The sequence below is a fragment of the Cyprinodon tularosa genome, unplaced genomic scaffold (assembly GCF_016077235.1).
Source record: "Cyprinodon tularosa strain WSP-4 unplaced genomic scaffold, ASM1607723v1 ctg358, whole genome shotgun sequence".
Lineage (NCBI taxonomy): Eukaryota > Metazoa > Chordata > Actinopteri > Cyprinodontiformes > Cyprinodontidae > Cyprinodon > Cyprinodon tularosa.
The window spans coordinates 712,634-734,643 of record NW_024039072.1 but is presented as its reverse complement, the minus strand read 5'-3'; the positions used below and the strand labels follow the sequence as shown (position 1 = coordinate 734,643).

The window sequence follows — 22,010 nt, the reverse complement described above, 5'->3', positions numbered from 1 at the left end:
GTTTAAGTAAATAAGGTTACAGTAAGCGTTTTATAACATAACTCTAAAATACAGGTTTGACAAAAAGTCGAAGTGGGAAAATACTATGATCACCTTACATTTGAATATCAGGAGTGTTCAAAGAACAGAGATTAGAACATCTTTGAAAAAATTTGTTTACAGCTGGTAAAATACATTTATAAGGTTTTTTTCATCATAGTTGATGAATGAACAGTTGTTTTATGAAAGGCACTTTTAAAACAAATAGAGATAATTTAGTGGAGGAACAAAGGGCTCTCCAGGCATTTGGATGAGAATTAAATGATGCAAAGTTTATGCTCTGGATGCAAAAGTCCCCAGATTGTAGCCCAATAAACAACGGGAAAATAAATGCTTCAGCTCATCCAAGAGAAGCTTTCAAACCGCCACGGATATCTGAAAATGACTAAAGAAAATCATTTTGCTTTACCAACCTTTCAGGTAGAAATATTTATCACCAGCAAAAGCCCTTTATTTCGCTTATATGTCTCTTCAATAGCAGCTAAAGCAGGATCTGCACCTGCTTTAGTGACTTAATGTGCTCCTGATCTATAACCTGCTGTGCATAACCTTGTGATGAACCACAACACGATATCTGATGGCAAAAAGACATATAAAAGTAAGCAGCACCACAAAGGGGTAGCTCTCTATCTGCCCTTTTTGTTTTGTCTTCCTCACGTCTTTGATTATTTATTTTTTTTACGAAGGTATTGTGACTTGGAAAATGTTGAGGAAAAGAAATGTTACTAAAACGCCAACGAATTCCGCACTTATCTGAGCTGGATATGTTCTGTTTACATCAGTTAAAACAGAAGCATAAGAGGCAGAAAAAAGTGTGTTTCAAAGAGAAACCCAGCTAGACATGGAAAAACTGAAATAACCGGTTGGATGGAGTAAGGTGAACATGCCCCTGACGCTCACCGTCCACACATTGGATGAAATAAACACTAATATTCTAGAGAGGGGGTGGGGGTATTACTGCAGCTCCCCTTGAAATAAAACTATCAGCCTGATAGAGAGATGTGCTGTATGTTTATTTAAGTTCATGTTCCTATCCAAGAACAGCAGAAGCATAGCGCAGCCTAGTGGCTGCAAGACAAAAAAACCCCGGGTGTTTTTTCTCACTACAAACAAACATAAGCATCCAAGCTGCCACGAGTTTGATTTTAGTTCACTCTAAATTTCTTGTTGACATTTGTGGATGTTCAGGTCTGGAAAAACACTTCAAAACTGATGGCAGTGATACATACTGCTAAAGACCCAGCTGCTAGTTTTATAACACATAGATTAATGTGTCTGATATTATTTTTAACTACAGACAGAATAGAATAGAATAGAATAGAATAGAATAGAATAGAATAGAATAGAATCCTTTAGTGGCCCAGAGAGTGGACACTCAGGTAAAAAATAAAATAAACACAACGAAAGAAAAACAAACTGTACATCTAAAGCAAATCCCTGAACATTTACTAAAAATAGTACATTCAGATGTCAAGGGATCACTGTTGTTATTCGAGACGGTTCATCTTTTGTGTTTGATAAAAGCTTTTATGAAGATTGAAATAATAACCACAGCTTCTTCTTTCCTTTATTTATTATTATGAGACGACACAAAAACGTACCAATTTGTATGATATAACCAAACCAAATTAGGACCAAACAAGCTAACAGGTTTGCTGTAAAATAAAGGATATATATGACAAAGCACCTCATGTCCACAGATGGGTAAGGTAAAGTATATATGATGCTAGGGGCCTTTTTTTAATCAAAGACAAGACCATGAACTACAGTACATGGATACTAATGGGGTGGTCAATATAAATGATATTTTAGATATATAGATGACTGCCTGCTTTTGATACACTCAGTACAAATCAAAATATGTTTAACTAATTTTCATAAAAAATGCCACAGCAAAAACTGCAAAAATTCTAATACTTAGCTCCCCCCTTATGTTTAAACACACAAGACATGACCAGTAGTATATGAGCTCTTAAGTGGAAAAGCCAAATGTGAAAATATTAACCTGAGGTCCTATTCAACAATACAATACATATAATTGAGAAGTTCATGTATTTCAGTAGGTGTCTGTTCAGGGATAATATGTGGTAATCTATCAGCCTTGGAGCCAGAATCATTCTCAGTATCCCAATACACTTTTTCATGTAAAATGGGATCGTACTGCCTTCAAATGTTAGTACAGTCTGTATATTTGTGACGGGGTGTAAAAAGATCCACATGGTACCACTGATGTTTTCCATACACAATCCCTTCTCTTCCACAAGCCTCCCAGGCCCTGTTAGTGAAAAGCTCTGCACAGCGTGATGCTCACACCGCCTCCCTTCACAGCAGTACGCCGTTACACAAGAAATGAGCAAGACTTTTCCCTCCGAAGCAGCTGACAGCAAGGTGTTGTTTCACTGACCTGACGAACTCTAACAGAGAGTGTTAGGGTGCATGTTACCTGTCTGATAGGCTCAGGTACTCGGTAGCGGCAGCAGGAGTGTGTGAGGCGGACAGCTGTTTCCAGGCTGATCTTGTGACCCACAGAGACGTAAACCGGTTTGGAGCTCTTATCGTAGCCTCGCAGAGCCTCAAAATGAAGACAAATATCTCCTGTAACTTGCAACTGTTATCATTCTTAAAGCAATCTGACTTTAGTCCAGCTGGCTATGCTTTGAAATAAGGCCGCAACAAAGCACTGCTGTGCTTGAAAGCTTCTATATTATTTTCTTTCTCTATTTGTTTTGTCCTCTGACGTACCTTTCCGAGTACTTTGCCGGAGGCAACGGTGAGGGGAAAACTGTCTCCTCCTTTTTGCAGAGCAGCAATCTGTGGAGGCAGAGACACAGAAATCAAAGTCAAAAGACGTGTGCAACATGACACAACAAATAGCAGCGGAAGGAAGATAACCGTTAAATCGGAAAGAATGAGGAATGACACTCTCTCACTTTTTTTTCTGGAATCAAGTGACCTGACTTTGAGGTTTAGCTGCAACCAGGCTTCAACATCTGATAACAGAAAAACTCAGAGTTTGTCCTGCTTGGTAAACTATGACCCAAAACTGTTTTACAAGGAATGAAAGGGGGAAAAAAGTGTTTCTTTTTTTTATTAAAATTAAATATCTGGAAGAGGTCACTAGTTTTTTTTAATTCACTTGCCTTAAATCCTATTTTATCATTTATTTTATCATTATTTATTTTTAAAAAAGAACTACATATAGTTGTTTCTAAAAGTTGCCGAATTAGTAAACATTGTGTACATTATCAACATTAGGGAAGAGGAAGACCAAGGCAACAGACAGATCAGAGAAAAAGTTGTGCAGAAATTTAAAGCAGGGACATGTGATAAAAACAGTATATACTTTCTTTTTATTTGTTTATTTTGTTGTCCTTTTATTTATTATTCTGCATCAATTTGTGTTGTGATAAATAAATTCCAATGAAATACACTAATGTTCGTAGTTGTAAGGTGACTAAATGTGAAAAGGATCGTGAATATAATTGCCAGGTTGTACTGAAAAAAAAAATTTATGAATGGGAAATGTTGCTTTGCATTGCAAAAAACTGTCTTAAAACAATCTAAAAATGTCTATTTAATGCAGATTTGTTTATGCACCGAAAAGAGAAAGCTCATTTAAAGCAAGCAAGTAACAAATCATTTTTATTTATTTTTCTTAACATTCAGGATAGTCCCATTCTATCTTATAATATGACTCCTTAATATAACTACTAGAAATCTAAATTTCCAGGTGGTAGACAGTATTGACTGAGGTCCAATGCATCACCAGTATCAGCTAAACCAAACTCCAGCTGACTCTATTCATCCTTGTTTTCTTTTTGCGTTTTGTCCACAACATTTAAACCAGTTTTATTGATATAGTACATTAAAATCTTATCTAATTTAATTTTAAAGCTTTTGCAGATTTTTATCTGAGAAAGGTCCTAAAGCCATAATATAAACTTGCATTACTAAATGGGGTATTGATCAACTTTGTGGAACAATCTAACAATTTATTTGTCTCAACAAATAAAATCACATAGAGAAAATAAAATATTTTTTGGTATTGATTCAGATAAATTAATAGCAGGTATCACCCTTGATAGAAATTTTGCATTGCAAATATCGAAGTTAAAAAGTTTCCTTTGTAAATTAAGCCAATAAATAATGTGCTTCCTGCTTTAAGCTACATTTTTAAACCTGCAAAAAAAAAGTCATTCGGGGGCAAAATCTATGTAATTTACTTATCTTTATTATATGTGACTGAAATGAGCATCTTCTATTTTCCTATATCCTGTATTAAAGAAATAATTTGGATATTTCGCTTTTTCATTAAAAGGAGAAAAAAAGAAAACTCGAACACAAATAGGACTTAAATACGACCTCTGCTCGGGCTAAAGTTTTGCTCTAACAGTCAAAGAGATGGTGCAAAGTCAGCCGTAGCGATGCGGGCTGCTGTTGACAGGTGCACTGTGTGTTTATGGGCCAGAGCGATGAAGGGAGTTTAGCCTCCATGATGGATGGACTGTCTGCTCCACTATGACTGATTACAGCAAGCAGCCAGCAGAAGGAGGCAGGAGGGCTGTCCAATCCAACCTGGGATGGGTCCAACAGTGTGTGAGATAGATGACTGCCTGCTTTCTATGAGTGTGGAACAGGACAAATGCCAGAGGAGAACAGAAGTCAGAAAGGCGGAGCAGGTCATAACGCACCAGCTGAAGTTACAGCTAGGCTATTAATAATGGCAAAGATGACTAATTCAAATAGAAATAGAAACCATCTAAAACATACAGTGTCCTACTGATGTGTTAATTCAGTGTCTGACCTCAAGCACTCCAGCAGATTTAAAAATCTATTAAAGTCTTAACTACAGTGGCTACAGAAAGTATTCACACCCCTTTCAATTTTTCACTCTTTGTTTCATTGCAGCCATTTGCTAAAATAAATAAAGTTCATTTTATTTCTCAATAATTCAGCATTCATTTTACATTCATTTTTGTGACAGAAAAAATACAAGAAGGCGGAAATGTTTGCAAATTATTTACAAAAAAAACTTTTTTTGATTTTAGCTCAAGGAAGCAATGAAACAAAGTGAAAAAATGAAAGGGGTCTGAATAATTTCCGTACCCACTGTAAATCAGAGTTCAGCTGTGTTAATTGTAACAAACTCATCAAAACTTACAATTAATTCCTTTTAAACTGTCTTTTGTAGTGTTAGTGTTGCTTACATTAATATTGCACTGGTTCAATTTTCAAAATATATTCTGCAGCTGCTACAGACAAAAAAAAGGCTTCCAAAAGTGATTAAGCTCTCAGAAAAGGTCATGGTCAGCAGAGTTGGGAGCACATCAAACAAGTAAGCAGTCAGATTATGTAAGCTAAGCCCAGACTGTAAACAAGGAGTTTTAAAGCTTTTCTTCAGAGGCAACAAAATGTGGTTTCATGTAAGGATTTTTTATTAATCAAGGAAAAGGTGGTTTAATACAGGTGCCAAATAAACTGTTAGGTCTTGAATTTAAAAAATCGTAATTGCAATACCATCACTAACACCTGTAGAATTTGTTAAACAGAACCTAACTGACAAAATGAAGCAGCCTAAAAGATCTAAAAAAAGTAAAACATGACGCCAACAAAGATATTCAAGAAAAGATGAGGAACAACTCAGCTGACATCTATCTGTCAGGAAAGAATATGCACAAATGGGTAAATAATAGGAATAACCTGCCCGACCAAAAGTCCTCAAAGAACACAGAGACTTTATCCAGGAGGGCAAATAGAAACTGAAGCAGATGGAGCAAATATGGTGCACTTTCTGACCAAAAACAACATAAAGGCCCTGGACAGTTAGCCAAACACATCTGGATGATCCCAAAGTTTTTGGGAAAATAATATTCTTTAACTTGATTTTGACTCAGTCCTGCTATAGTTTAACTCCAACTCATTTTACAGCCTGAGATGTGCCCCTACTTCGTTTTACTGAACTATTTCTCTCTATTGGGACGTTATCTGACCCTTAAATCTTACTGTGCAGCATAGATTTATGCATCCGTATTTATCCAGTGGAGATCCCATAATTCCTCATTTAGTTTTTAAATGGCTTATTTTCCTCAATCTAGAAGGGACCCTTTTAAAGCTACAGTGTGTAATAATTACAGGGATATAAAGTCAGAAATTGAATATATTATACATAACTATGTTATTTATCATCACCTATGAGCTCAGCCTTTTAACCATAATATTTGCGTTGCCTTAGAATTCGTTATTTATAATTACATAGGAGCGGGTCTCGCAGCCATGGAGGCTGACATCTTTGCGCTACGGCAAGCGCAGAAGCAACAAACTAGCGATTGCGAGATCGCCCATTACGCTCGAAAGTAACTACGGCAAGTTGAGAGAGATTAACTGAGACGGTACTGAACAGTAGATGGCAGTATTATGCCTGAGAAGCGTTTAGTCTGCCTGAAACCAAAGAAGAAGAAGAAGCAGGTATACTGCGCTTCAGTAACAAGAAAGGTGAACAAGGCGGCAGGCGTGAGTGACTTTGCAAACTGTTTGGCCAAACATCAGACGAATGGAGGATCATGCCTACTCTGTATCACATCGAAAAGCGGCGGACACCGAACCCCCGTCATCTAAGAAGCGGAAACACGACGAGAATAAACGCAAGCGTGACAAGAAACGGCAAAAAACACGGATCAACATTGGCACGGCATTTACACGATGGAAGTCACTGATGGAGGAAAAAGGTTTTCAAAGTAACGCTCAAGTTGCCAGTTTTCTGTTGGACAGGTAAGGCCACAGCTTCATAAAATTACCACAGCTGATAGTGGCGTGTGTGAATGTGAGAGAGACAGATATATGAAGCTGCATATTAGCGAGCTACGGATACATACCTCGGTTACTTCTCTCTGGCTCCTTTGAAGATCTTCAAGCCTTTCCTCCTCTGCTCTAGTCAACCCCCGCTGGCACCTCTCCCTCGCCTGGCCCTGGCTGCACGCCCACCCCGCCCTCTCTGCCCTCTTCCTCTCCCTCGCCTTGTAACCCCCGTGCCACAAACAAGACTTGGACTCTGTAAACGGGGAATATATACCGGTATTCTTCCAGCGAACACAATCTCGCTGTTAAACTAATGACTACAATTACTTCGTCTGTTTATATCACCATGCAAAGCAGCTCACCAAAACGTCACAACGATGTAGAAAAAAATAACGGGTATATTTATTATTATCAAATCTATACCCTACACAGACTAATGAAATACTATCTGTAAAATTATCTATGTAAACAAACCTCATTACTTGAGAAGGTAGGTGATGCGGACGTCGTGGAAGACATTTTGTCTTGTAACGCTTGCCGTATTGTTGGGGGGGAGAAGCGGTGGGGGGGAGATGTTCATGTTGCTGCAGTCTGCAGTCTGGACTTTAGATGTCGCTGAAAATTACACACTGTAGCTTTAAGGTTTGTATTTCACACATTACTCCACCACAAATTTTCCATAAGCTTCTCAATCGACTCTGGATGTGCCAAAAGACAAATTAGTAAGGCCCTCAGGGAGGAGCAATTAGAAAGAAATGGATGGGGAAGCGAGCTCTAAAATTTCATGCAGAAACTAAATTAAAAGTTAAAAGCTCGAGCCCAAAGATGCAGCATGGATATGGGACTCCAATGCTACTTGATACTGACAGTAAAGGAGAAGGCAGTATTTGGACAGACATATGGAGAGATGTTTGAAACATTATGCTCTGGGGAGACTGTGATCCGTGTAGAAGATGATCAGATTCATCCCGTCAGAGGAGACGAGATGCTATTTCCGATGAGGGAGCCACCAACACTAATTGAGGGAGATAGAGACACTCATTCAGAGGATTCAATTAGAACCCTACAATGCTGCATGAAGGGCTGCATGTTTTAGGCATTAGTGGAGTGTGGGTGGCCCCAAATGGAATCAGCAGTGGCTCATATGGCACTGTTCTACAGGGTACCTTGTAAAGGTATTCAAAGCTATTGAACTTCTTCCCGCTATTGCATGAAACTAACAGAGTCCAAGACTGTTGGGACTAAATCTCATGTCTTTGAAGACCTCAGAGGTTGCTTTAGGGTCATAAATGAACAAATGCCATTGTAAAGACTAGAAAACATAAAGGGAAAGTCAAAGATAAAATCGCGGAGAAGTTTAAATCCAAGTTAAATCTTATTAAACAAGCTATACCAAGTTATCAACTCAAATCATCAGAAAATCATCTGAAAATTGGTACCACTGCTGATGAATAGAGCTTACTTCAAATAAAGGAACTAGATGCCGAACCATTAGTGAAGGCAAATAACACAACCACAGAACTACAAAGTCATAGCCATCCACTTAAACTGACAGACTGGGCAGGAGAAGCATTTAGCGAAGTAACCAGGATGAGGTTAGATAGAGGCTGAAAAGACTGGAAACTTGAGCAGAGGTTCCTCTTCCTGAGATTGACCCCAAACAGTACGAGGTACAGTGGAATAGGTTGGATCAATTCATGTGCTAGAATGGTCTCTAATAATCCTAATCCAACTGAAAATCTGATGAAAAGACTTTTAAATTGAAATTCCTAGATCCTTTCCATCCAATATGACTTATTTTCTGAGGATGGAATGGAAAAGAATCTCATGCTCAAAGCTTAGAAAAGCTTGGAGAGAGACATACACTAATCTAGAAGACTTGAAACTGCAGCAAAGTGGTAACTCAGTTGAGCTAAGGGCAAAATCGTGCCAGAGTTATCAGATTTAGATTTTTAAGAAGAAAATAACTTTAAAAAAAAAAGGAAAACTTAGATGCTTGATTCAGAATTATGCAAAACTATAAGTGCTTATTATGCAGAGTATATCATGTAAAATCACAATAAAATATATTGAGGTTTGAGTTTGGATGGACAAATGGACAGATGGATGGATGGATGGATGGATGGATGGATGGATGGATGAGCGGACGGACGGAAAGACGGATGGATGGATGGATGAGCGGATGGATGGGCGGACGGATGGATGTATTGATGGATGTATATATGGATGGATGGACAGAACAATGGATGGATGGAAGGAGGGGTGGATGGATGGAAAAGAAAAACTACTTATATATATAATGTGCGTGCAAATATATGTAAAGGTGCAGCTGTTGGAAACAACAGAACTGGGTTGTTGTTGCATCTCATGCAATGTGAATGCTGCAGGTAGCTGGAACTGAACTTTAGTTGATTTTTTGAAAGAATCAAAGATGCTAAGGTACAAGTTGACCCTTTTTACAGCTGAGTATTCAGTTGGTAAAAAGAGTTAAACTGAATTATTTGGTACAGATACCTGTTGTGTTAGACTGCAACAGCATGTTTTTTCATCAGGTACATTTTTGACCTTAAACTGCTCTTTTTCTTTTTTGTCTAGGTCACCGAGGCTCCAAAGTGGAACAAAATGAACATTTGCATATTAATCAAATCCAGGATTTGCAGTCACAGCTGCACGCCCAGACCAAAAGGTATTTTTTTCCAGCTTGATTTGTATTCAGAGCATCTCATTAGCATTAGCTGCACAACAAGAGCTTGTCACACTGTCAAAGGGGAACATAAACACAGTCTTCTGACAAACAGAAACATGTGGATGCGGGTCAATACGTAAGCAAAGGAAACACACACAAAGACCAGGTCTGTCCTTTGCATCACACTTCTCTGACGTTTGAAGTGAGCAACAAATGAAAATAAGAAAAAATTTAATTGTTCTTTGAAAACTTTACTTAATAATTAATCAACAGACTTCTGTCAAGGTTGGGGCTCTAATAAATGAGAAGCAAATGAACTCCACTAATAGAAACAAAATATATAAAGCAGCTGGGATTGCTTTACTTTTTGTTATTATGAAAATAGCTGTTTTAAAACAGTATCACCTTAGCCCCAGCCACTTTTATTAGTTATTTATCTGATTTTCTCTCGAGATATTTTTCCTCATTTAAAAACAACATAAAAACCCAGAAAATAGTTTTCAAGCAAACTTTACATTGGTGATTTTTACACAAATTTACTTTGAAGTTCTGAGACTACATTTATTGTTAAAAGACATATGAGCCATAAAAAAAAATAATTAAAAAAATTGCTAAAATTGTAACAAAGATAAAAATACAGTAGTTTGGAGTTTTTTTGTTTTTGTTTATTCTTAATCATTATGATTAATCACTAGATTAATATCAGTTGGTGTCCTCACTTGTGATTGGTGCTGCTGGTCTTTAAACACGCCCTGCACCTGCAGCAGGTTCTTGGCCACGCCCACACAGGGAAGACCAGATAACACGCCCAGATGACACGCCAGGCCGAACTCTGTAACAGATTCAAAACACTGATTCTCTCAAAATAAAGAGTCCTGCTATTTAATCACACAGATAAACATATGTAGAGTTGCTTTTCAAATACCTACTTGATTTTTTAAGTTGCTTGAAAGTTTTAAAAGGGCGAATATAAAATAATAAAAAATTCCTTTAAGCTCTTGATCAGAAAATCTGATCTTAATTTTTTAAATAGCTTTACTGATTTGACCAGTCAATAGAAAATATGGTCATTTTATTTCTAATTTTAATTAACTTAAGATCACAAAGAAATCAAAATCAAAGAGCCTGCTGCATACGATCTAGTGTCGGCTCTGGTTATGTGATTGCTGTGATGAACTCCTCACTGTTGACATTTGTCTAGACAGGGAGACCCTGAATATAAAAACCTAATTAAATAATTTAGTAAAATCATGATCCTTAGAAGGTCATTCAAGAAGAAAGACAGTTTACTGCTTAAATATGGACTCTCTATAATGTTATGTGAAGATAAGTAGGCATCTGTGCGGTATGAATTAAATACTAATACTACAGACTAGACCAGACATAGGGGTGGCCTTGGTCATGCAGCTTTATATCAGACTAAAAGGTTGTAAAACTTAAATCAGTCTGAGCCAATTTATTCAGTGGCTAAAGATGTCCAATATAATAAGTGCAGCAATAATAAGAGTCCCTGCTACAAATATTTACCTGATTTCCAAATAAGACGGAAATTGATCCGACACAAATGTTCAAAGAATAAAGACAATTTTTTTACGTCTCATTTATTTCAAAACATCTGAAGTGGTTGATGAAATGTGAAGGGTGTAAAGAAGTTAAAAACTGGCTAGCGTTGAAGGAATGTGCTAACTGAAATATGACACCAACATCTCTATTTGGCTTATTTGGCAAGATCTCATAGGCTTGAAGATTTTTTTTTCTGGATTGAACAAAGACCAGAACCTTGAACAGCTCAAGGCTGAAGCATAAAGAAACCAGAATTTTTACAATTCACAATCTCACTAAATAATCCAGTTTCCTTTTGTCTCTTCTCCTTCACTCAAAGCCCGAAGGTTTTCTAAAATATTTAAATTTGGGGACTAAGCCGGCTGTGGAGAGACTGAATATTTGCCTGGTGTTTTTGCATTAGAAACAGACACACAACATATCCTTCAGCTGTGCTTAACAATAGATAGTAGATGCATTTTTACATATTCATCCTTGTATCATGTGAGTGTTGCCTAAAACGTCAAACGTAGTCTCGCCTCTCAACACTATAAAAAAAAACAGATATTCACATATATTTGAATACAAAGGCAGAAAAGTATTTTCTAGTCTCGCTCCTAAACAACTGTTACAACTGTTTGGCATTAAAAAAAATATGTAATAAAATTAATCTGGACTCAGTGAAAGCCAAGATGTTTCCTTAAAGAGATTTAAATAAAAATCCTACCAGTTATCTTTATCTTAATCTGATTGATTAATAGCAACATCTGGTTCGCAATGACATAATACGGCTATCACAGCACATGGCGTCAAATCAAAAAGGGCGGATCTTGTGTAAATCTTAATAGAACCCTAAATAAGCAAGTTTTAACAGGAAATGAATAATTTTCAGATTATTAGCAAGACAAAACAATCCACACAAATAACAGTGAAGACGTACTCACACACCTCTGTAATGGAACAGACCATTCCCATCCACAAACACCACCTGTTAACAGGACACAGAACATTTACTGCATGTAATCAGCTTTAATAGAATAATAATAAAGCTACAGCTGAAGAATTAGAAAGCTTCATTCATCACCTTTGGTCCTGAAAGGCAGTTTGAGAATTACTTTAGTTGCTATTCTTTTATTTTTAATATGACTTGAGGTGTTTCCTTTGTGGGGAAGTCTGTGGCCAAAGGTGATTCAGCAGCTATTGTCTTTATGCTGAAAACTTGCAGTGAGGCTGCAGGGACTGTGTCAGTCGAAGTTAAACCTGCATGTGTGAAGCCCTGACTGTTTCTGCACATTTGCGTGCGTGGGGACGGCGAGACAGCGGGGAGGAGGCGAGGGAGGGGGGAGGCGTGTGGGCTGTGACAAACAGAAGTGAGTGGGTGGGGATGACTTAGAGACGACACATGGAGGAACAGTGAGATGGAGAACAGAGGAGAGTTGTCACAGAAGCTCTGGCTGATCTAACGTGTTTGAAGTGAACCAAGCTGAACCTCGGTAATGTGACTCCTAATTAGAGGCTGTGTGAAATGAACTGAAATGGATTTCATTATTGCGAGTAAACCCGACTTGTTGCATCAGATCTAGTAGAGCCAAATTGAAGAACTCACTTTGCGGCTCACTGTTGAATCTGGAATTTAAACTCCTTTGTTTTTTTTATAAAGCCGTGTAAGACTAATAATTCTATAGGTTTTCAACATGTTAAGCTTTGTTTTCAGACTACTTCTGTACTTGTGTTCTGGAGCTACTAGCAGCATTGTGGGAGAAAATATTTAAAGCTCACAGTTTTTCCTGTTGACAAAGACGCTGTGTCTACTTTTACAACAAGGTGTAAAATCTTCTTTCTTGATTGAGCAGATTGCTGTTGCTATCCAGAAACACGCTATATTAACAAAATCAGATTTAATTCTTCTAATCCTTTTGTCATGTGTGAGCTTAGATATTGCTATTGGACGAGACGGCCTGATTTACAGAGTTCACATTAGGGCTGTAGCGATATACTAATGTCACGATCGATGTCTGATATTCAGCTCACGATATGATATATATATCGACACTTACACAAAGATATGATGCAATTCGACATACCGGTAATCCAATTTTTAATTAATTTAAAAATCTAATTTTTATTTAGTCTAATCTTGTCGACTAAAACTCAGACCCATGACTCTGAAGTTTTCGTCAACAAATATCAATATTTAGCCTTTCAGTTTTCATTATCATCATGAAAAAAAGGAGCTTCAACAAATAATTTTTTTACTGTCATCCTTGACGAAAACAACAGTGCTTAGGTCCTACTTTAAATCTACAAAATATATTATTAGAATACTAGGAACTGTTACTTGTGGAATATTATGCTGTTGGATCATTTCACAACTTATCATGCAGGTTCTATGCTATAATGCTCCTACAACAGCGTCCACTGAGCTGCTGATAGTAAGTACAGTCACACATGGCCAAAAGTATTGAGAATGACACAAATATTTTCACATTATCTGCTGCCCTCTGGTTTTCATGTGTATCTGTCAGATGTTGTCATCACATACCGAGACACAATTGCAATCATATTATGAGTAACAAAAAGCTTTTGATGAGTTAATGCAGCAGGTCAATATTTGCAGTGTTGACCCCTCTTCTTCAGGACCTCTGCAATTCTCCCTGGCATGCTCTCAATCAACTTCTGGACCAAATCCTGACTGATAGCAGTCCATTCTTGCACAATCAAAGTTTGCTCTTGGTCAGAGTTCCTAGGTTTCCGTTTGTCCACCCGTCTCTTGATGATTGATCACAAGTTGGGATTAAGATCAGGGGAGTTTCCAGGCCATGGACCCAAAATCCCTGAGCCAGTTAGATATCACCTTTGCTTTATGCCAAGGTGCTACATCATGCTTGAAAAGGCATTGTTCATCACCAAACTGCTCTTGGACGGTTGGGAGAAGTTGCTCTTGGAGGACATTCTGGTACCATTCTTTATTCATGGCTGTGTTTTTAGTTAAGACTGTGAGAGAGCCGACTCCCTTGGCTGAGAAGCAACCCCCTCCATGAATGGTTTCAGGATGCTTTACAGTTGGCATGAGACAAGACTGGTGGTAGCGCTCACCTCGTCTTCTCCGAACAAGCTGTTTTCCAGATGTCCTGAACAATCGGAAAGGGGATTCATCAGAGAAAATGACTTTACCCCTGTCCTCAACAGTCCACTCCCTGCACCTTTTGCAGAATATCAGTCTGTTCCTGAGGTTTTTCCTGGAGAGAAGTGGCTTCTTTGCTGCCCTCCTTGAGACCAGGCCTTGCTCCAAGAGTCTCCGCCTCACAGTGCGTGCAGATGCACTCACACCTGCCTGCTGCCGTTCCTGAGCAACCTCTGCACTGCTGGTAGCCCGATCCCGCAGCTGAAACTCTTAAGAGACGGTCCTGGTGCTTACTGGCCTTTCTTGGGTGCCCTGGAGCCTTTTCGGCAACAATGGAACCTCTCTCCTTGAAGTTCTTGATGATGCGATAGATTGTTGACTGAGGTGCAATCTTTCTAGCTGCGCTTCTCTTTCCTGTTAGGCCATTTTTTGTGCAGTGCAATGATGACTGCACGTGTTTCTTTAGAAATAACAATGGTTCACAGAAGAGAAACAATGGTGCCAAGCACCAGCCTCTTTTTAAAGTGTCCATTGGTGTCATTCCTACTTAATCATGACAGGTTGATCTCTAGCCCTGTCCTCATCACCACCCACACCTGTGTTAATGGAGCAATCACTGAAACGATATTAGCAGGTCCTTTTAAGGCAGGGCTGCAATGACGTTGTGTGTGTGTTTTGGGAGATAAAGTTCATTTTCTAGGCAAATATTGACTTTGCAATTAATTGCTGTTACGCTGATCACTCTTTATAATATTCTGGAGTATATGCAAATTGCCGTTAGAAAAACTGAAGTAAATATTAACATTTGAATCATTCTCAAAACTTTTGGCCATGACTGTAATTCTTTCACAAATGTTAAAAAGGCGGTCTGCATGCCTAAAGTCACTTGGAAATCGGCGTAATAAAAAAAAAAACATGTTGTCTATTGTTCAAATAGGTGAACCTGTTTTTTTTATTTTCCATAGTTAGGTTGCACAGTCTTAGCCTGAGCTGACATCTTTAGTTACTAACATGCAGCTGAAATCTGGCTCCTTGATTAAAAACATCAGAAAGTTCCTGCTCACATCAATCAACTATATACAGCAATATTAAAAGTTGTTTGTTCTTTTCCCTCTGCATTAAAAATGAATCCCAAAAATCTAGAAAATTTTGTATGAAGGAACACACGGACTTCTGCACTATACCTAAATATTTTTAAACAAGCTTATCTTTGCAATCTGGGCTATTTGTTCCCTTGGCCACCCCTACCTCTGCTCAACATAAATGATTGTCTCAAACACATTAGGAAGGCATAAGATTGAAATAATCAACTGCTTCCAAGGCACACCTGCAATGCAAATGCAATGCTGCCATCAAAGCAAAAACCCTTAAAAACAATGTTAAGTAATTGCTTATGTATTACATACCAGTTTGAATTTTTTCACTGAGAATCTAAATTGTAGAGCATAAAGAAAAGCCAGCGAATGAGAAACTCTGTCCAATGTTTTAACTGTTGCAGTAACTGTGGGTTGAGGGGTCTATGTGTGTATCTCTGAACAGAGACCTGAGGCATTAGTGTAGGCTGAGTGGTCTTCAATCGCTGCAGCGCCTCCAGGAGGAAAGGAGTTTCCCTAAAGGCCAGGAAACCGGAAACATAGGGGGCTGTCAGGGTCACCATTTGACTGTCCTCGTACAAAACCTTAAAGGAAGGAGGAGAAAGCAGTCAGTTCACAGCACTGGGATTAGACACAGTGAGCCCTTCTAGTTTTATTCACCTGTACTATTTAGGTTAGATTAATTTTTAATCAAGCATCTAAACACCAAAGCTGTGCAAAATGAAACAAACCATTAAGAACAATTGTCGTTTAGGATATACTTCATAAATCATATAATTTAGTTAATTGGTTTCCGTTTCTACTCATAAAAACTATGTAGATGTTTAGATAAAAGAACCTGCTCTCATTTTTTTCAACTATTATGCTTTAAAATTATCCAACAACTCATGTATGCAATAGAAAACAACCACTATGAGGATTACTAGTCTATCATCAAACCATCTTGCTTTCTAAAGCTAATGGAAAAGAAAGATTAATTAAAGCATCCAATAACAAGTGAACATCTCCTAATCTTTTCAATGACGCGGTTGTACAGTTATGTAAAATATGACTATTCACATATTTCAAGGCTGCCAACCTCTATCACCACTTTGTTGGCTTTATATTTCTTCCAGCATTTATAAAACGGCACAGAGATTTTTTCTTATTTAGCAAAAGATTCAAATCTGACTTAAGCAGTGAGCTGCCTTTCAAAAAATAGATAACTTCTGTAACTTTAACAGTTTTCTAATTATTTTCTTTTCACGTAAAATCAGACACCAGACAAAGATGAGAACAGTTATAATACATAGGTTACAGGAAACAAGATTTTTTTTATGACACCATCTAAAGCCTCTTCTTGTACTAAAATGGTCAGTGGGCACATCAAACAGACTCAGATGTTATTTTGTCCCTTGTCTAAGAGGTCATTCTTCATAAAAGCAGAAAACACATTGTCATCTGCCAATGGGCAATCTCTTCCTCCTTGGGAGAGTTTTAAATCCGACGCTGTAAGAGGTTTTTATATTGTCTGCTAAAATGAAATACATTTCATTTTAGGTGTCGCCAGAGGTAACATAATCCTGACAGATACGTTTCCAGTACCTTGAAAAAGTATTCACATCCCATGAACATTTCTATGTTTTCCCATGCATTTCATCATAAAAAAAGAGATTCAAACTGTGCCTATTTTATTTGATGTGTCTAAATAGAGTACAATCTCAGAGTAAAGTTCAATCCATCCTCAATGATTAGAGCAGCACCGCTTCATCAGTCAAGCTAAACTGACTGGGAAGGAAAGGACACCAGTAATCCAGTAATCGAAGGAGGGGGCGAGCTGCAGAGATCAACAGCACAAAAGAAGAATGTGTCAAAAGGGCAACTACTAGCTGTGCGCTTTCAGATCTGACCTTTAGAGAAGAGAGCTAGAATACTGTTTTCAGTTGGTCGCAAGTTTTGCAGTGGACAAAACAAAATGTAGAAGAAGGTGATCTGGTCAGAAGAGACCATAAACAAACTTTTTTACCTACATGGAAAACATTCAGGAGAAAAAAAAAATACAGACTAATACAGTATTTACTCATTGAAACATGGTGGTGGCAGTATTATGCTGTGAGAATGCTTTTGTTCAGGAGGGAGGCTTAGAATATTGAATGTTTTTGTGTGGAATATGTATAGCATGGGCTGAATTTACTGTTAATGGAGAAAATAAAGTGTGGTATAGTCCCATTACCCAGAATGCAACTGTTTTTGAATTAAAGAGAGCTTCTAGCTTGAGCTAATTATTAATTCTTGTCCCTGGTAAGGCTTTTAGTTAATCAAAACTAAGATTATTAAACAATTGACTAATACAACTATGATGACATCACAGAAGTTTCTGTGCACATATTCTCCATCTCTGTAAAATAAAGTCATTCCTCTGACCCTAAACAACATTTCTATATATTTGTAATCCATTAAAGATTTCTCTAGACACCTCTGGGTTATTATTTATTTATTTTTTGTTATACAGAAACCTTTTAGACGATCAACTAACCCTTTTCATTTGATCTTCAAATAATATTACTTTATAGAATAAAAGATAGAAATGATACAATAAACTTCTAAAACTTTTGAAACATCTGCTGTACGAACTGGCCTTCTGATCTGAAATAAACAGTCAACATCCTGAATTACAGAATAGAAATAATGTCGATAGATTAGAATAATCCAACCAAGCAAAAGATGACCAATTTTGGGTCACTCTACTGTGTGTTTACACTGCAAAAATGATCTAAAAATTAGTAAATATTTCTTAAAATAAGTGTTTTTACACTTGAATTTGTATTTTTACCCTTAAAATAAAATAATTATATAATATGCACTTCAAATGAGACTGCAGTTGTTTTTGTTTTTTTATTTTTAAATGATAATAGTCTTATTCCTTTGGCAAACTGTCTCACTTATCTACTCAATCCAAGAAAAATGCAAGTATTGTAAGAAAAAATGTCTTACTTAGATTATAATTTTTTGCAGGGTAAAACAGGTATTTGCTGCACTATAAAAGGGTCATAAGTTAAATAAAAAAAAAATTGAGAACAAGATTAAAGGTTTGTCCCTCAGCACTATTTTCTATTATTTTCAGCAGCAGCATTAGAGCAGCTTCCTGGGATCCTGCAGTTAATTAGCAGTGTTCAGGGGATCAGGGCCTGGCATTTCTCTGGAGCACAGGCTGCCACAGCTCTTTGGTCACTCCAGCAATACTTTACTGTTGTGTCTAAACTCTTTTCATTAAGGCAAACTCCAGATGCAGATGGGTTTTTAAAAAGCTGGGGATTTTGCACAGAAGCAGGGGAACTGGGTCTCAACACGTGAACGGTTTCCTGACAAATCCACCAGTAAGTCTGTCTTTAAAACAGGTAACTCCATTGAACTAAAACCTTTGCCTTAACACAGCAGCACTGCTTTCATTCAGTTCAAACTGTACAATAAAGTGTTGTTATTTTATTCTCAAGCGACAACCATTTAAGAGTCTTTAAGTCTTGGTGAAAAGTCATGTAGGAGAAAGCAGAGAGCATACCATAATTTCAAAGTGACATTAGTTTCTTTTAAAATTAAGGAAATGTAAATAACCTTTTAAGGGTACATTTTTGTACCCCTGCATTTAAACCATCCCTCTGAAAGCAGTGTGCTGTTATACTAAGTAGCACTTGAAGAGCATTCTGGGTTTAAAGATCCTTCTCAGGGGGATGTGTCTGGATTTTAATCAGCCGTTTTGCAGCTTTTCCAGAAGGCACATAATCTGCTCTCTTAATATTACTCCCACAAAGGTTTACCAGTCCAACTGTAAACTGTTAGGAACACGAAATGGGTGCACCGTCCGCATGTGCAGTAAACAGCAGCGCTGCAGAAAGTAGCATAATGTTCGGTATTTTAGATATAAAAATATGAGGTTCTGATGAACAATGTAATATTATCTTTAAAAAGTTCATGTGGTATGTGAATATATACTAAATGTGTCTAATTGGCCTGAGAGACAAATTTAAGACAAAGCAAACTTTTATAAACTTGATCTTTAATATTAATAGCACATATTCTGACGTCAGGTATTATGAGCACTCGAGTTAAGGGGGGATGAGGGGGGATGGCACCCCCCTTCTTAAAAAAAAAATCTTAAATATCATCCCCCTTCGTAAATGACCATCCCCCCATACCATTTTATTACTGAAAGTGTCAAATTTCTACTATATATCAACAGTAATGGCAATAATACTGCCCTCCAAATATTTAGCTGGCTGTGGGCGTACAAGTAGCCTATGCATCCATCCATCTTCTGACACATTTAATCCCAAGCAGGGTCGCAAGGGGTGCTGGTGCCTATCTCCAGCTGTCTACGGGCGAGAGGCAGGGTACACCCTGGACAGGACGCCAGTCCATCGCAGGGCAACAGCCTGAGCCTGAGCAAAACGAATAAAATAAAAAAAGTGGCCTACCATAACTATGAAGCTGTACCCAGTGGGAAATGTGTCACCTGGTCAAGGTCAATGATGATGCTTCCAAAAAACAAAACAAAAACAAAAAAAACGCAATCCCTTTTTTTTTTTTTTACAACAAGACTACTGGGTATTAATTAAAAAAAATCTGACTCATGTCTGTTAAGTTTAGAAGCAGAAAGCATATTTCTCTGGTGGGTGGAGGAGGTTAGACCAGACAGGGTGGTGATTTGCACAGATTCTAAAGCTGCAATAGAAAGCATTCATTCAGGAGGAAATAATAGGAAAGATTCTGTATTAGAATTTCATCAGTTTGTTTAGGTTATTTAGGTATGGAATAGATGTTCAGTTCTATTGGGTTCCAGCAAACGACGGGGTGAGAGGAAATGAAATAGCAGACAAGATGGCTAAAAAGGCTTTAGGAAAGCAGAATATAGATCAGATTCCATTTGGGAAAGTGAAAAGTAAATCAATAATTAAAAAGAAAGAAACAGAATTATGGCAAAAAATATGGGATGAAGATGAGAAAGGAAGAAGATTATATAGGGTTCAAAAATCTGTAATTGTTAAAAAATATATATGGAGAAAGAAGCAGAATCTATGATAGATTAAGAACTGGACATACCTACTTGAATGAGTTTTTGTTTGTACTATGGAAGAGAAATAATGATATATGTGAGGGTTGTGAAAGAAAAGAAAATGTGGATCATGTTTTGATGGATTGCATTAAATATGCAACTGAAAGAGAGAGGATGAGGAAAGTAATTAGAATAAAAGGAGAGAAAGGAGTATTAAAGGAATTTTAGGGACAGATGGAGATAGGGAGGAAAATGTGGTTATCAATACAGCATTGTTTTTATTTTAACATAACACAAAAACAAAAAAATAGAATATAGAAGGCGGAACTATAGCGCTACACACTCATGTACAGTAGGTGGCGGTATGCAGCTAAAAGCTGTTTGCAATCCGCCAATCTAACAAAGAAGAAAAAGAACTTTCCTCTGCTGCTGTTCTATCATATCACCACTAGAGGGAGCTCGGTTCTGTTTACTTCTGTCTGAGGTGCTGTGGGGTTCGGCTTACCTTCAAGTCGGGGTAACTGAGCACCACCAGCTGGGCGCAGGCGTTGACTTCATCCCCTTTAATGAAGGAGAGGTCTGCGCCACCAACCCGCTTCAGGCCGGAGAAGCCTGGACTCTTCTGCCAGTCCTCGGTGTCCTCCTCCACCACCTGCTGCCTCAGCTGCTCCTGCTCGCTGCATCAGAGCCACAACACACATACATGACTGACTACTATCTCACCACTGCTATTAGTTCAAACTCAGGGTTTAAAATGTTTTATTAATCCAGAATGCAGTTCATATTAAAACACAAAGTACGCTGCCAGGTAGAAAGAGTAAAAACATCCAGTCAATATTAAAACTGGCGGTGCAGAGAGATCACTCTAACCTTTCCCACTGTTTGATCAACTCTTCTGTTGGAGGACTAGACATCTGGGTTATCCTTTGCGGCAGTTTTTAAAATGTATTTTCATTGAAAAAGAGCTAACCAACACAAGATAGGAGGTTTATTTCCGCAAACACTCAGGGCGGAGTCTTTGTACGGGCATAGACTGCCCCCTAGTGGAGATGGTCATTTCTTCACGTTGCACATCTCAATGCAGAATAAAGTCCTTTCTTTTTTATTTATTTATTATTATTTAACCTTTATTTAACTAGGAGAAAAAAATCAATTGAGAACAAAAACCTCTTTTTCAAGGGAGTCCTGGCCAAGAGGCAGCAAAGTTGCATAAGAAACAGAGATACATTAAAATAAATGACAGGTACGTTAAAAAAAAAACATATCAAGTAAAACAATTACAAATCATTGAGGCTGCTACAAATTCTTTCTCTTTCAACTTAAAAGCATTGGTAATTATTAAAATGGCTGATTTTTTTTTTTAGCATTGAGACATGGGGAGTTGGTTCTCAGTTTCTGTCAGACGGGTTGGTGCATGGAACAAAATGGCAAGTCAGGTAGATGAGGATGAGGAAGGCTGGAACAGTTTCCACTGGGAAAGAGAGAGGAGATAGGGGAGCAGTGTGGGGGTTAAAGGTCTTTGCTCAGGGACCCAGAGTGGCAGTCCATGGGAGTGGGGCTTGAACTCAGAACCTCTGGATTCCAAGCTCTATGCCCTAACCACTAGGTCACCACTCCCCAAAGTGGAGAGAATTAAAGAAATAAACGGGAATCGGGAAATAAAGCTTTTTTAAGTTTTAAACTGTTTTAAGTTTGAAATTT

At 37.8% G+C, this 22,010-nt stretch overlaps 1 protein-coding gene across 1 annotated transcript; it reads right to left on the bottom strand.

Moving 5' to 3' along the window:
- Nucleotides 1–2,482: 2,482 nt before the first annotated feature.
- Nucleotides 2,483–21,337, bottom strand: LOC119790207 (endonuclease V-like; the record flags this gene model as incomplete). The annotated part of the gene is made up of 7 exons (XM_038295647.1): nt 21,180–21,337; nt 20,815–20,986; nt 15,730–15,864; nt 12,011–12,050; nt 10,240–10,352; nt 2,782–2,850; nt 2,483–2,611 (listed from the first exon to the last, which is right to left on the bottom strand). Coding segments are annotated over exons 1-7 (702 nt in total), but the record flags the coding sequence as incomplete, so codon positions are not given.
- Nucleotides 21,338–22,010: the final 673 nt, after the last annotated feature.